This window comes from Xenia sp. Carnegie-2017, unplaced genomic scaffold (genome assembly GCF_021976095.1).
Source record: "Xenia sp. Carnegie-2017 unplaced genomic scaffold, XeniaSp_v1 HiC_scaffold_19, whole genome shotgun sequence".
Taxonomy (NCBI): Eukaryota; Metazoa; Cnidaria; class Anthozoa; order Malacalcyonacea; family Xeniidae; genus Xenia; species Xenia sp. Carnegie-2017.
This window is the reverse complement of record NW_025813481.1, coordinates 2,378,972-2,396,180: the sequence shown is the minus strand read 5'-3', so window position 1 is coordinate 2,396,180 and position 17,209 is coordinate 2,378,972. Positions and strand designations below refer to the sequence as shown.

General features: G+C 35.4%; 2 protein-coding genes across 9 annotated transcripts; both read left to right on the top strand.

Annotated features, from left to right (window-relative positions):
* Positions 1–665: 665 nt before the first annotated feature.
* On the top strand, positions 666–16,467 carry LOC124438296. Of its 8 annotated transcripts, XR_006946038.1 has the most exons (7): positions 666–688; positions 774–818; positions 951–1,018; positions 1,276–1,326; positions 6,610–6,677; positions 6,747–6,962; positions 7,504–8,256. XR_006946038.1 is itself a non-coding variant. In XM_046988353.1 (5 exons), exons 4-5 carry the CDS (start codon positions 6,759–6,761, stop codon positions 7,985–7,987), a joined length of 669 nt encoding a protein of 222 aa, XP_046844309.1. In that variant the 5' UTR covers positions 688–818; positions 951–1,018; positions 1,276–1,326; positions 6,610–6,758; the 3' UTR covers positions 7,988–8,256. The 8 variants fall into 8 exon arrangements, 2 of the variants coding, with proteins under 2 accessions (XP_046844309.1, XP_046844310.1); XR_006946036.1 differs by having other exon boundaries at positions 6,610–6,962; XR_006946039.1 differs by having other exon boundaries at positions 6,610–6,981.
* LOC124438295 lies at positions 14,075–16,307 on the top strand. Its single transcript, XM_046988351.1, has 2 exons — positions 14,075–14,842; positions 15,645–16,307. The coding sequence occupies exons 1-2, from the start codon at positions 14,161–14,163 to the stop codon at positions 15,941–15,943; spliced, it is 981 nt and encodes a 326-aa protein (XP_046844307.1). The 5' UTR covers positions 14,075–14,160; the 3' UTR covers positions 15,944–16,307.
* Positions 16,468–17,209: the final 742 nt, after the last annotated feature.

Here is a 17,209-nt window from a genome sequence, read left to right as displayed (position 1 = left end):
ACTGTTATGATAAATATTTTTGTTTCGACAATAATTTGTAAAAAAAAACGCCCTCATTTGGCGTGCATAAAATGATTATCGTAGATTTTTGACGATTAACTTCATACACCTGATTTTTTCAGGTCCTGAGACGATTGCTTAAATTGTCCAGCAAACTGCGAAGATCATATCTTCATTTAATTTCAAATACTGCACTGCATAAAACATTCATACAACATTCCTTTCACGAGAAAACATGAGCCCAACAATATGGACCTGCTCACCGCTGTGTGACTTCATAGCTCAGTTGGTCAGAGCACTGCACCGGCACCGCAGAGGTCATGGGCTCGAATCCCGTTGAGTCACCTGATTTTTTCAGGTCCTGAGACGATTGCTTAAATTGTCCAGCAAAGTGCGAAGATCATATCTTCATTTAATTTCAAATACCGCACTGCATAAAACATTCATACGACATTCCTTTCACGAGAAAACATGAGCCCAACAATATTGACCTGCTCACCACTGTGTGACTTCATAGCTCAGTTGGTCAGAGCACTGCACCGGCACCGCAGAGGTCATGGGTTCGAATCCCGTTGAGTCACCTGATTTTTTCAGGTCCTGAGACGATTGCTTAAATTGTCCAGCAAAGTGCGAAGATCATATCTTCATTTAACTTCATACAGTTGGATGTTTTAAAAAATTGATACAAGTAACGTTTAACAATGATGAGTACAATTTCTGAAAATTTTCTTCCTGCGTATGTTTAATTTTTATAAATTTTCATCTATGTTAAGGCTAATAATCACGGAAAGTTGCTTTGTTGACATACGGCGTTGAAGGTTATGATGTTATATGTAATTTAAACGCCTTAATGATTGGATATTAAAACTGTGCAAGAATTCTTTTTTAATCTTTTCATTTCAACGAGTGAGAAAGACGAAGATTTGATAAATATGTACTTATGATTGCAGAATTTCCTGGATAATACAGAATTTATAGAGTTGCCTTCAACGAATGAAAAGTTACTTCATGGATGACGGTAAGTTATATACAATCAAATTTATGCGAGACCCTCGTAAATTGTGTGTAAGCTATACATGCAAAAATATGGACATATTTTCCAACATTTTATCGTAGAACATACATACTCGTTATTGATTTTTTTACCTCGATAATTGTCGTCTAGAGATTTTATGTCTTTATGCACCAACTATAGATATATCTTTAAGGTTTTTTTAGAGTCGAATATTATTGACTAAAATACTGTCACACGTTTGGTGACTTTTCAATTGGCAGAACGTTACGAGTCTAAAGGTGAAGGAACGGAATATTACCCCGACTATGAAAGTAAGTTATACTATCAAATTTTTGTATAAGGCACTTATAAATTGTATCTTCCATACGTAGTGATATGCTTTCTAACATTCAACATATACTCCTTGATTATGCTTTTCCTTGTTATTTCGTCATCTCAGGATATTTTACGTCTCCTTGCGCCCAATATTTTTAAGCATTTTCGATTCAAAATCCCTTCATGAGATTGTGTAAGATAATAATAATATTCATAATAACTATAAAAATAGCTTAAGAAGCATTTGTGCAAACTGGACGATTTTCCAAAGCTATAATTCACATAGTTTAGGTGTTGAACAACACAAAATAAGTCTGTTTTAAGTTTTAGTCGTCACCAAAAAAGAGCTTTTGAGAATTTAGATGAACCTTCGGCATACAAGTTTCAGGAACCGCCGAGGGTCGATAATTTGGGGGGGCTCATATTCAAATATTCATGTTTTAATCCTTAGGAATTAATGGATTTCAAAAGATCTTAAGCCTGCATATATGAATATATGAATATTAGCCCTCCCCCCCAATTATCGATCTTCCGAAGTGCCTGTTTATATGTTCCTTGTCATTTTGAGTAAAAACGCGACAAAGTGTTGGATATGAATAGATCGAAATATTGTATCATTCTGATTACAAATTGTATTACAATGCGAAATAATACTGGTCAATTTTGGTAAATTTCAGCAGAAACAGATCCGTCCGCCATTTTTTCTGATCCGTTCCGCCGTTCAGTGGTTTTATTTGTTTGATTTTGTTTCCTAAAAGAAAATTAGAGGAGTTTGTAAAGATGCGTTCTGGCGACCCCCATATGCCTTCTGGTAGTGGTGTCTCCCCTTGAATCATTTGTGTGGTATCCCCCCTGGATGTACCCCTGCCACAACGCCAATGGTTCGGTGTTTCATAGATATACATAGGATCGATACATAGGCGTAGAAACAGATTTAAATTTGGGGTTAAAGTCGACGAGTATAGTCTATACTCCACCCTTATTTTTTGAAGCTTTAGGGAGTCTAGTACAAACATTGAAAATGGAGAAAGTCATGAAACCTTTATAATTTAGTTGTACTTCATTACAATACACAAAGTGCAAGTATAGTTCAAAAATCAATACATTGCACAAAACGAACGAATTTAACTAATAGCCTAAACGATTGGTCGTACTATTTGCAAGCTACGAATTCTAGTTCAATGTCAGACTAAGATGTTTTCACTCTCTGAAGAGTTAAAAATGGACCTTTGTTGTATGCATTAAATGGGTACAAAGAAGTTTATGAGCTTTACTACACATACAACGACGTACGTTTTCATGATGCCGCTTATCGTGCTAATTCAAGTGATATCCATAATTCGCATTTGATCTTAGCATAAATTTTGCTCGTTTGCGGTCTTTACTAAATCTTACAGTATTGATATTGTTATCCTTCTTAAGTCAATTTCTACTTCGTTCCTGGACTTTCTGTAGTCTGTGTGATGGGTAGATAAAATATAACCCCTATATGCACCTATCACAAGTTCAATATTTGCCTAAGATCAAACTTTATTTGTCAAACCTGAGCTCCAGTTCATATCAAATACTGCTATCCGCGTGCAACACTGCATACCTTTTTTAAAAAAACGGCATCGATCGCTGCAGTTCTGACAGTAAAACCTAGTCTCGCTCAAAGATTTTATGGTAGATTAAAGTGAGCCACTTCAGCCATTAGTCAACCCAAAGGACAAGAATGAGCTACACAATATACCAATACAGCCTTCGGTTCTTCTCTTTGAATTGGGTCAAGTAACTGCATTCAGATGTCAAGTCATAGGTATTTGCTGCCCCATCATGTGCTTGTTTATGACTGTTCAAGTCAGGGGAAGGTTACCGCGAATAAGGATGTTGACTATCAAGTCGCCATACAACTTGTGAATAAACAATTTAATGAAATAAACCAAATTACAAATTATTACTTTCAAATTACTTTAAGGACCGTTTGGTCCCACGTACAACATTCAACAACAACAATTTGTCTTTTACTCTAACTAAACAACAACACCCTTTCAAACGTCACTTCCTGCTCCCCATGCCGTCCAAAGCGGCAATCATACTGTAGCCACACCGGCCCCTAAATGAAAATTGCAACGTAGCAATCCATTTACAACCATATTAAGCTACCGTGAAATTTGATTAACACAACAAGAATATAACTCTCAAATTCTAAATTATTTAGGTATATAAACTTCAATTGTCCATCTCAAGTAGACATAATTTAGTCACGGGACAGATCAAGGTTACCGTGTTCATCTTGTAATCTCCCTTTCGTTGATGTTTGGCTCTTATCAGTACTAGATCTCCTTCTTTAAAATTCCGTCTCGGTATATACCATTTCTTTCTCTCCATTAATGTTAGTACGTATTCTTTAACCATCTACGCCAAAAATTATTTGCCAAATATTGAGCCTGCTTCCAATTCTTCTTACAGCACAAATCATTTTTGTCAAATAATCCCGGGGGTAAACTAGTACTTGCTCTTAAATGCAATAAGTGGTTTGGAGTTAGAGAATCGTCATCTTCAGGACTGTCACTGTTGCGCGTGAGAGGTCTTGAATTCAGGATTAGAACCACCTCTGCAATCAAGGTTTGCAGGACTTCGTCTGAAACTACTTGTTCTTTAAGAATTGCTTTGAGGATTTGTCTAACAGATCGTTTCATTCTCTGCCATACGCCTAACATATGGCTCGCTGAAGGCGGGTTAAAGTGCCACTTAATTCTTCTTTGCGTACAAAAGTTGTTCACTTTACTTTGATCCCATTCTTCAATTCCTTTGTTTAGTTTCTTGTTAGCACTCACAAAATTTGTTCCTCTATCACTCCTGATTTTCTCGGGACATCCTCGATTGCTAATAAATCTCCTGATAGCTGTAATCATCGAGTCTGTATCCAAGGAGCGTGAAACATGTGAAAAGGCAGCCATGTATTTCCACCAACGATCGACCTCTTTTCACCAAAATGGATCCAAAATAGTCGATTCCTACTATAGTAAAAGGAGGTTTTTGAGGTGTCACTCGACTTTCTTGTAGATCTGACATTAGCTGCTCACCCAAACGAGCCTTTCTTCTTTGACAAGCCAGGCAACTTCGTACAACGCGTCGAACTGCTGTTCTTCCTTTAATTATCCAGAATTCCTTTCTTAGTGATGATAAGACGGATTCTTGACCCATATGAACTACTTCAGCAGGATGTGGATGAATTATCATATCTGTGATGGGATGCTTGAAGGGTAGAATAATAGGATGTTTTGATTTCCCATTGATTGGCGCATTAACAAGCTTGCCTCCAACCTTTAGTAAGCCGTTCACCATCTTTGGATTTAATAGTCAAATGGAGATTCCTGATTTTCGTAGTAGTGCCTTGTCAAGCTCCTTACTATTTTCTGGAACTGCAAACAGTTCAATTCTTGAGAGAATGTGGTGTTCTGTACATATGCGAAGATCTCACTTTCGGCGGCATCCAATTCTTCCATTGTTAGTCGTCCAACTTTAAATTCCGATTCCAAATGAGGACCAGAAATAACTTTCCATTGTCTCGCCTTGCTAAGAAGATAATCCTTATAACGAAACAACCAAACAAACGAACACCTCAACTTCCATCAAATGGAGTGGCGTGAAATCAACATATCCAATAAGCGAGGTCGCTCTGCAGTCACGTAAATTTGGGCTTCCTTCCTTACTTCTCGGTCTTCATCCTTTAGTTCAGGAATTGCTATCCCCTTTGGCCAATGACTTTCATCCTCTCAAAGGAATGCAGGACCTTTTAACAATTGGCCTTTGTTTCTTAACACGTGCAATTTAACGCCCTTGGAGCCTTCATTAGCGGGATTGTCGTACGGTTCACGTAATTCCACTCGGATAGGTGCGATCCACTACGAATCACTGACAAACGGTTGGACTCGAATGTGTGAAATCTTTTGCTTTCGTTGTTAATACATTTGAGAACTGACGTTGAATCTGCCCAGTAACAAACTCCTTGCACTACCAAATCCAATTATTCTCGAATAATCTTCGAAAGTCTTACGGAAATGACGGCAGCCGTTAATTCCAGTTTTGGTATAGAAATCTCCCTTCATGGAGCGAGTCTAGCCTTCTCAATTACAAATGAGCAGTGTATTTCTTTGTTTGCATTCTTTAGACGCAAATATGCCACCGCCAAATAGCCAAGTCGAGAGGCGTCGGAGAAAATATGTACACTCACATCTTTAACTTCTTTGAATCCTGCAGGTTTAAAACAGCGGCGAACCCGAATTTCTTGTAGCTTTGGGGGATCAGCTACCCAACGTTTCCATTGCGAAAGTTCGTTCGCTTGAATGTGATCATCCCATCCAAGTCCCTTTCTACAAAGCATTTGGCAGTATTAACTTTGCCTTCATAACAAACGGAGCAATAAAGCCTAAAGGATCAAAAAGCGACTATACTGCTGACACTATCTTCCGTCGAGTGACGGGACCTTCGTTTTCTAACTGCAACATTCTTTCCACAACAACCCACACAAACATATCCTCTTCTGTGTTCCACTTTATTCCAAGAGTACTTTCTGTGGGAAGCTTATCCAATTTTAAATTCTTTACGGATTTTGCTTTCTCAGTTTCGTGAATCGTTGCTATCAAGCTCCAACTGTTGCTATACCAATTTGTAAGACGGAATCCTCCCCTTTTCAATAGTTGACGCAATTGACTCGCTAAACTTAGTGCTTTCTCTGGTTCGCTTATTGATTTCATCAAGTCATCGGCATACATGTTACGTTTCACCGTCTCTACTAATAGTGAGTCGTGTTCTTGTCAATACAGCTTGGGAATCTTCAGCAAACAGAAATTGACGATACTAGGAAACGACGTTGCTCCGAACAAATGTCTCGTCATTCCGTATTCTTCAATGTCTCCAGAAAGGTCGTTATTTGGCCACCATAAGAATCGCAATGCGTCCCGATCCTTTGGTTCCACTAGAACTTGATGGAACATTGCTTATTCATCAGCAACTACTGCAACCAATTCCTCTCTGAAGCGAATTAACACGCCTGTTAGTAGATTTTTCTGATTCGGACCCTGTAGAAGTTGCTGATTCAACGACGTTTGCTCATATCTGGCTGCACAATCATAGACGACTCTTACCTTTTCGGGCTTTATAGGATGAGTAACCGGGTGATGTGGTAGGCACCACGTTGGTCTGTCGTTTACGTCTAGCTGATCCTGAGGAATTCTTTCTGCGAAGCCTTTATCAATGTAATCGTTTATTGTGGCTTGATACTTTTCCTACAGGTTTTCATCCTTGAGGAGCCGTTTTTTCAAAAGCAAGCCTCTGCGTTCTGCGATTATTCTATTATTGGGTAAGGAGGGCGGTTTCTAATGCTCCACTACGTACAGAGAGGTTACAGCCAATCAACTTCTCTTCCAAGGAGACAGCTGCAATGACGTCACGTAGCATGCCGTCACATGACAATTGTTCAAGAAACATGATGCCAAGTGATTTAGTGGGAAATTATACCAACATGGGCTACAGTCAATATGGCGATGATGTGTCTAGTGTTGATCATCAACAACCTGTTGTTGTTGTGAGAATATTTGATCATCCAGGAAAGTCGTACTCTTACATGTCAGTTGTACTACTGCAGGTCAGCAATACTATTATAGGTCAGTCGTACTACCACAGGGCACTTAAACTATTACAGATCAGTTGTACTACCACAGACCAGTTATACTATTACAGGTCAGTTGTAGTACCACAGAGCAGTTATACTATTACAGATCAGTTGTACTACCACAGAGCAGTTATACTATTACAGGTCAGTTGTAGTACCACAGAGCAGTTATACTATTACAGCTCGGTTGCAGTACAAGTCACTGACTTGAATTCAACTGCACACGTAATCCTACTCTGTTATTTATTCTCCTCCAATGGCTTACTATGCTTAATTTTATCAAACACAAACGTTGTCTTTCAGGAATGTATTGCTATCGCTAATTGGAGGGGGGGCTCTTGTTCATATATGCATGTTATAAATCCTTAGATAACAATACATTTTAAAAGATAGTAATTCAGCATATCATGAATATATGAATAAGAGCCCCCCCCCCAATTAGCGATAGCAATACATCCCTGTTTTCTTCTCCTTTGGTTTTTAAAAGTTCTAAAATTACCATTGCTCTTTGTAGACAAAGGAGATCATTGCCAAGAAACCACTCAAGACTGAACTACAAAAAATCTTTTAAATCTTCGACGTCTCGCAGACGAAAACCTTTACCATCTGCCGGGACAATAAACCTTCGAAATTCGCCGTCAAGACATGAAAATTATGAAGATGTTTACTCTTATTACTTACCACCTAGAAGAAAAGCCAAATATCAAGGCTCAACTCGTACACAAGATTACATGAATCACGAAATGAAAGTTTGTGAAGCTAAAAGTCATGGTTCTGGTAATAGTAAAAGATACATTATTGAAAACCATCCAAAACTATCCCATGCTAAAAATGCTATAACCTGGACTTATTACAAAATTTCTGGTCGATCACAACTCAGGTCACGTTCGGATGCGTCAGAAGTAGATTATAAATCATCGCCTGTCCTTCAAGACCAAAGTAAGGATCAAAATTTTCAAGCAATTTATTCCGACAAAAAGTGGGAAGGAATCACATGACCCAGAAATCATGTCCATTGTCAGTGGCAGTGAGTTTTCTGAATTTTTACCCAGTCCTCCACGGCCAAGCGACAGTCAATCAGATATCTCTACGGATGGATATTCCCGTGGTAGTTATAAATCATTTAAAAACAAACTTGAAAGAAACGTTAAAGAAAACAGGGAGGTTGTTGTTGAAGAGAGAAGTCAATCAGATCAAGAAAAACATAATTAATCATTTGAAGAAACTTTAGAGTTATTTATATGTAAAATAAAGTAAATGTATTTGATTTTTTTGCTTATCCTTGCACTGCTATGAGTCTACTCTATTTACTAACTTAAGTTTCGAGAATCTTTCACATCATTGCTATATATTGTCTACAGTCAAAGAACATTCTCTTATTTTCTATAAACAGCGTTTACGTAATGGCCAGGCGCGTGAGAGGAATGGAAGCGAAAGTAGAAAAAACGTCGGTTCATTTAATAAAGAGACGAGCAGTTCATCGTGGACTCATAATGACAGCGGTTTTAGAAAGAAACATCATGTGCCAATAAATGATGTTCAGGTCCTACCACAAGAACCTGTTTTTTTTCGGTTTGAAAGTAGCGATGAGGAGAAAGAAAGTGGAAGTTGAATGATTTATTAACAAGCTATTTTAGACTTATGAATGGTTCATTTTATATGGTGAATTTACTATCTATGTAATAACTTTCTATTTATTTTTCATACATTTGAAGGACATTTAAATCAACAAATTATTCATTCTCCTCCCCTCCCCTCATGGAGAACATATAGCATTTTTTCAAAAAAATGTACTTCCTACTGTTATTTTAAAATTTCTACTTTGTTAAAATAATCTTTTTATGACGACATTGCAAACAAGGCGTTATTATTGATGTTTCTAACCTGACGGTAAACGTTATAGAAATACACTTGTTGAAATACCTATTGGAGACTGTGATCGAAGATCAGTGGTTTATCTGTAAGTTTACCAGACTTTGTTATATTGTATTCTTTACATTATTAAATGCTGATATTCTTTAAAAATACTTGAGTTTGTGATTTCTTTTAGGGTGTATATATTAACAACGTTAAGAAAATTATGTTGCGTCAGACGTTAATTTTCATTGCCGAAAGTTTGTGTATGTAACTTATTTATAACTCCCTTTACAAATACTTCGATTTTATATAGAAGTAAAGATTTCTACCCATCACGCAAAAAAACATAAAGTTTGTAGGCAGTAACTATACGGACTTAAACAATTCTATAGCATTAGAGTGTTTTTTTTGCTGCGTTTTTAATCACAACTAAACTTTCATACATACAGAATCTCGACAGTGTTATATTTAACGTTTTCACGATGCTTTAGCTTTGTTAGCGTGTATACTTTCCCTTCTTCATGACAATTTTATGAACTACGTTGACGGAAGTGGACACGCAAGCAAATTGTATTATGAGGAATATAATTCTTGAGAAAACTGTTCTTGGTGTTGTCTAAATTAATTTTTTCATTTATGATATGTCTATAAATCATTTTGCATTGATATTTTAAATATTGTCATTCGTGAACATTTTCATGAAATGATTTAACAAGAAACGATTGCTTGTCTTCGATTAGCTCATCGTACAACTGAAAATGTCGGAAATGTCTTGTTCTCTGATGGCTCTGAATCCGAGAAAAACAAAGGATATGTGGATATGCTTTACGGACTCAATACAAGAACCACCCTCCCTATTTATTGGAGAAGAAGAAATAGAAAGAGTTACTAATTTCAAACTTCTTGGCGTAACATGTCAAAATGATCTTGAATGGAATGAACATGTACACCAAATTACAAGCAAGGCAAATAAGACTATATCATCTTCGACTTTGTAGGAAGTCTCAATTACCTTCAGATGTTGGATTATTAACATATAAATCAAAAATAAGACCAGTATTAGAGTATGCATCGGCAGTCTGGGCAGGACTTCCACATTTTTTACAGCAAGAAATTGAACGTGTACAAAGAAGTTTGAAAATTTTACAACTAGATAAAAACTACTTGCCCTCTTTGAAAAGCACACGTGAACTAGCAGCTACCCAAGAGATCAAAAGGATTATAGAGGAACCTGATCATCCATGCAAATTTTTAGTACCTTATCCTAAAGAAAATTCGCACGAGTTGCGTAAAAGCAAAACTTATAGTTTTTTATCTCGGACCAAATGTCATAAACAATCTTTTATTGCTAGATCTTGTAAATATATATATAATAAAGTTAACATATAATTCTTAGTATAGTATGATAAATATATAGAAAATCAATGTAAATTCATCGTACTTTTTAATCTGAAGAATAATAATAAAAACCTTTAATCCCTAATCCTTCTATGTTAGATACTTCTGTATATCAAACATTATCTGGATTTTCCAGCATTTGAGTTAAATTAGTTCCTTCAAGTTTGCATTTCATTACCTATATTCGGGGTGGAGCGCATAGTTTCAGTCTACTCTATGTTTTAAAGAGTAGCTATATTCCTGTAGTCTTTGTGAACGTTAAGTAAATTACAACTATTGCAAATATCAAGGACTATCGATGATCGACTTCATATATACGTTAATGTTTGAAAAAAAGAAAGTTACCGATTCATTAAATGCACCATGCTAAGCAAAACAAGAATGATGAGAATATTGAATAAATGACTTGTTCTCTCGCAGTCGGATATGAATGCAATATGAATACGATATGAATAATACATGTTTTTATTAATTATCTTTTCTTTTATAATAAAGAAATGTATTACAACGCCGCTTTCAACAGATTTTACTCTGTCTTAAAGCTTTTGTTTGAGCTAAATTGATTTAATCTTTATTTCTAACATCTGCATTCTTCAAAAATTATCATTTTCCTATCTAAGTAAAAACAAGTTTCTTTTACTGCTGGGATAATGACGATATTGAAAATCATATTTATCGTTCAAATGATCATGACGTTTTTAAATTGTTGTTAAGTTTCGATTAATTCTCAAAATCATTTTTTCATTTCAAATCAAATCAAATCATTAATTTATTTCAACTAAATCATTTTTTTTGAAATAGCTCTTTCGCTCAATGTCCGGGCTCGTCAGCATGCCTATGAATTACAAATGCCATTTACATCATAGATCAATGACAAATGGTTAACTTGTGAATCCGGCATGGACAGTCTTGTAAAAAGCTGACTGAGCAATCTGGTTTTCAGGCGCCAGAAACTCGCCTTTCACACCTTTGCATGAAAACAAAGGAGTTCGGTTAGACAAGGGAGACTTTTTGGAACATTTCATGGGGATACAATTGCTGAATTTTGCATCTCATCCAGTCGTTTCTAACCCTTTAGGAATATGTAATTTGGTCGTGCCGGCCTGAGTGAGCACGATTAAAAACGGGCGAAAGACGCTGCTTGTTCTTTTAGGGCATTGATTAAGACAGGCATCGGGTTAAAACACAAGTATAGTGTGTGCAATATGATTTATGTGATGAATAACCGACTATTTTTTGTGTTTCCTCTATTGTACTTGCTTATGTCGCACACCAAAGGCATTTTGGAAAGCATTTGCGTGTTAAAATTTAAACTAAGCCTTTTCAAAACTCCTCCAATCTCCGCCACCAAAGGTCGCCAGGTCACTATATCTTGCTGTGATCTTTTCAAATTGAGAAAATTTATGTAGGTATGAGGACTTGCAAAACAAATCATTCTTGTTGTTTTGATCCTTGTAGTCAGACGGTAGTAAAAACGGTGAAGAAGTCAATAGTGTTGAATTACTTGAAGACGGAGAAATTTTTGTAAGTTTTTCAGACTTAGTTGTATTTTACTCTCATCAATAGTCAATATTAAAAACCGTAACGCTGTAAAACGTAAGGTTGAATTTTGCGGATTTTTTCATTCATTAGAAAATTCATTGTGTCAGAAGTTAAATTTGATCACATAAAGCCTGTCTTTCTTCCTTATTTATATGTCTATTTTCCGAGTACAAATCTTCAGATTATATTTTTAACAGGATAGTTCTTTGCAACTCACGGGAATCAAAGTTAAAATTATTTAGGCAATAACAATTCAAACTAACACGATTTCATAATAATTGGTGTATTTTTTGTACAGTTTTTATTCCCTAGTCAAGATGCAGATTTTCGATTTCCAAAAAACAAGGAAATAACATAGGTTTTTACTTTGTTAACGTGTATTCATGACAAGAGTGGTATGATATACGTGGCAGGAAGAGCACACGCAAGCAAATTTTCTTATGAAAAAGAATATGCTTGGAACTGATTTCAATACTTACAGTTATAGGCTGATAAGTTTATTTCATAAAGGTGAAGCACCTTATTGATGAGAATTAGAAGAATCAACTTTTTGAGATAGTTTATCATAAACCAATTATTTATGCTGCATTACTGCAATCTCGAATAGATTAAATGCAACTTTTATCAAATGAATATCTTTTGGAGCTTCCAAAAATTTAATCATGTGCTTTTTCCGTATACTATCTAACTAAGGTCAACGGATTGTAAGAATTTGATTCTTGGTGCGTCTTGTGATTCTCTTTTGACACAGATTCATCGCGCTGTAGACCTGAACTTTGGGGTTTATAATAAGTTTGTCATGTAAGTTGCAATTTACAATGCATTGTGACGTGTGGGTGCCTCTCTATTTGGAAACTACATACGAATTAAGATTGGACTGCACCAATGGGTTTGTACTATGAGACATTTTAAAATTTTTTGATCCTGGTCAACCTCATTTACTTCTATATTAAAAAAGTTATTTTGTTGTTTGGTTTTCTTTCCTAGAAAAATCATTATTACTACAAATTCATCAATAAAACGCTGGGGTTTTTTAAAAGCACGTTTTGGTATTGTCGCATCTTTGTTTATGCATGCGCAATTTTGCTAAAATATTTATTAGACACGAGTTAGAGCAAATGTCCCAATTTATATATATTAATCTACGACTATGTGCAACTATATGCAAGACAGGTATTCGACTTAGTTTGATGGTTCTGATCTGACGAGAACAGAAATGTTTGTAAATGTAGATCGTCCAGGCTGGTATAATCCAGAGAAGGACTGTTTTTGTTGCTGTTGACTCAAAAACAACAAAAACAGTCCTTCTCAGGACTATACCAACCTGGACGATCTACATTTACAAACATGTAACGATACTCCCGGGTTCAAACCATTTACTTTATTGAGAACAGAAATGGTAAAGAAATCAAAATTTAAGACACCGTTAACTCAAAGATCGTCACATTAATTGTAAATTTTCCAGACTTTGTTGTATTGTTTTCTTCTTCGCGTGTTTCAACACCTGTGTATAAAAATACTAGGAAAAAAGATACTCAAAAGAAATCAGACGGAAAGTTTTTAATGCAAAATATTATATTCATTTTCAAGTTGTCGCATCTTGCGTTGTCTTCATATGATAAATAATGTATTGTCTTGATGCGTGACTTTCGTGACTGTTGGAGTGGGGGTTTGCAACGTGCAATTACTGACAAACACGTGGTTGGTATATATATCTTGATGAATACTTTGGATGACGTTACAAAAGTAAGTCGTTCCAGACTTTTCCTGCGACTGTTAAGCTCCATAAAAAGAAGTATTTTGCCTACTTTAAACAGCCTTAAAAATGGAGCGTTTTGAGAAACTTATTTTACTTATACGGTGTAAATCACTCCTAAATTCAATGTTGCTGAAACTTACGAAACTTAAAAGGGGGGAAATGTTAAAACATTCATTATCGAGAATTGATTTACCAAAATTGCGCTATCTTTAACCTATTGATATATAACACCCTACACACACTCTACATACATGTTAGTCAGATCTCTCATTTGCTTGCTTTAAACTTCCATAAATGAATTTCCTCTATTGTGATTTTGATCAGAACAATAATGGTTGTGTTTGAATAGTAAAACTGTTGTTCTTGCTGTAATGAGTCGAAACATAAATAAGCTTAAATATTAAACTAACGTGAACAGAAATCTTAATAAAATAAAAGGGGGTTATTTTTTCACGAATCTTGCAAGTACTCGAAATTGCCAATGAAATTTTTTTGATGAATGAGTTGATTCTTATGTCTTTAGTTATACTGGATGACTATATTTTGTCGTTTACAACTGGCACAACAAAGAAAATTCATCGATTCACATGAAAGTAATAACAGCCTGACTAATACATGGGTAACTTCTTTTCTTTATTAAAATTTGGTCCACAGTCAGGTTCAGTGAGACAGCACTTGGAAGAAGGGAATCGCTGTATGAATAATGGCGACTATGAATCAGCAATTGAACACTATGTACAATGTTTGAGACCTCCAAGCAAGAATAGCGTCAAAATGATGGCATATTTTGGTACTGGTAACGCTTGTTTCCTCTTTGAAAAATGGGAGGAAAGATTGAAATGTTTTGGTAATTGCTTGAAGATTTCTTCAAAAGTGAAACGTAAATTTTTTCAACATCAATTTTATCTTGGCCTGGGAAATATTGATTCTACCACTGAAAGATTTGTGGATGACCTGAAGAAAAATAAAATGGTCTGTCTTTGTCATATTGCATTGGGAGGATTGAGCAAGCGGCTTGAAAATTATGAGAAATCTTTGGAGCATTATAGAAAAGGATTCTCTCTTACTGAATGTCAACACCAAGAAAATCAGCAGGAACAAAAAAAAGAACTAAAGAAAGTTGATGGTATTAACGTTATTAAAGATTTCATCGACCACAACATGAAGAACTTGTCAATTGTTACTTCAACTGAAATCATGAATGGAGTGTTAGTTTTTTATTGGGAATTAGCAGAATTGTTTGATAAACTTAAAAGACGGGACGAGGCAATCTGTATGTACAAAATATATATGGAGGGTAAGAGACAACCTTTGCTTCGGATTAACAATAAATTTAGGGTTTTTTAAATACTACATTATAATTGACATTACAAGTTTAAAGATTGGTAATCCAGGCATGTTCATTGTAGAAAAGTAAAGGTTTCTCAGGATTTTTGAAAATTTATTCTATTGAGCTTTCGACTCGGTTCTCATGAGGAGTTGAAGAACGCTCAATACAATAAATTTTCAAAAATCCGGAGAAACCTTTACTTTTCTACAATTAACATTATATGTACATAGTCGTTAGTTGCCAAAATATATGATGTGGATTTACCAGTACCAAAGCTTTGTTACGCCAGTCTGGAGACATGATGTATTATATCTAATAATTTATTTATCAGCTATATCCTCCACTCTTGCCAGGATTTGTTTCCTTAAACGAGTGGTTTATGATTTAACAATTACTATACAGTTTTACCGTTTTACCGTTACGGCAGTTGAACTATCACTGGCGTACAACAATTAATATAAATTTAGGGTTAGGAGCTTAAGAATTCTACCAACAATATACTTATGATAGTGAGCTTAAATGTTTAAAAGTATGATCGTGCTGGTAATCGAGATGAACAATTATACCTATTAATTCTCTAGTATGGGCTACCTCAATTTTTTCTGAACTGATTGCTTAAATGATTTATTTAGGAAATTGTTGTTATGACAAATTGTGCAGTCAGTACCTATTTGAATCGTTTGGGCAATGGCAGACGTTGAGTTATTTCTAGTTAATTGATTTTCTTGTTTTGATAATCTTTAAAAGTAATATTTTTACCCGATTTCAGAATTGCAGTGGAAATGCGTTGATGAATCAACTAAACATAATCAATTGTTTTTTAAAATGATTAAGTATGGACAAGATCCCAAAGTAAAAGTTGAATATATAAGTGATGTGCGTGTAATTTTCTCCGGAGAATTTTGCATCGGCAAAGGAAGTGATGGAACTCGTGTTTATCTTGGACTGGGAAAAGATGGCTATGGAAAAGCAGTGAAACGAATACCTCGTGATATCTGCATTAGGCTTACACAACAAGAAAAGAAAATTTTCAAAGAAATCATAAAAAAAAATCGAATGATGTTGTGAATTATTTTTACTTAGAAGAAGACATTACATTAGAATATGTTTATTTAATACTTGACCTGTGTGAAGAATCGCTGGTGGATTTTGTGCAAGCGGAATCGAATAGTTTCGCTTATCTTCAAAAATCGCTTCCCAAAATTCTCAGACAAATTTTAAAAGGCTTAGCTCATCTTCACAGCGAGCCACATCCTATTCTTCATCGAGATTTAAAGCCTTCCAATGTTCTTCGAGATGCCCAAGGCAAATTTCTGATAGCTGACTTTGGTATCAGTCGAATACTGAAAAGTGAATATAAGACATTTAAACACGGCCTTACTTGGGGATCTGATTATTGGGTTACTCCCGAATCGTATTGTCCGGATGATGAGTCGATTAAAAGGTCCCATTACAAAAAAGAGTCTGATAAAATGGTATGTTTTAGAATATAACAGTTTTCAAAATACATATAAATAATAATAAATATATGTCTTTAATATTTTATTCACGCTTTTAGTTTTTCAACGATTTTAGAGTGCAGGAATGGTGGCTTTTTATGTTGCAACAAAAGGGAAACATCCTTTTGGAGATCGAACGACAAGACTGCAAAACTTGTTGAATGGAAACCCTGTTGAATTGAAAAACATTGTAGATGTTTAACTTAAAGATCTTCTTTGGTGGATGCTACAATTGAGACCTGAACTCAGACCATCTGCTAACGAGGCGTTAAAACACCCTTATCTACAATCCGATGAATGTAAGTTTGACTTGATGTGTGATGCGGGAAACCGACCAGAGATAGAGATACCATATTTAGGTCATCCTCTCTACTCAGATGTCCATGAGCAGTTAAATGGGTTAAAAAATTGGAAGGATCGTATTGATCCTTAAGTCTTTAGTGGTTTCAATGTGGGACACTACGATGCTACATGGTTAGGTTGTTTGCAATTTATACATAATGTTCACCAGCATTGGAATGATGTACCTTGTCTAAAACGGCTTCAAAGTGATAGTAATTATAGAAAGTATTTCTTACAAGTTTTTCCAGAGCTTCCTCTGTTGGTGAACAGAATTATAAGATTAAATGAATGAAAGTCAAAACCAGATCTCGAAGAACACTTTTCAAGTAAGCTACAAACCTTTGGAAATTTTTTTTCGTTTTGACCGTATAGCTAAATTAGTGTTTCTTTTAAACAGTCCCTCAAAAGAAACATCACGCAATAGAAATTTAGTGGTCTTATGATCGCCGGAAGATCTGTAACTGCATATTGGGTCATCCTTAAATTGTAAATC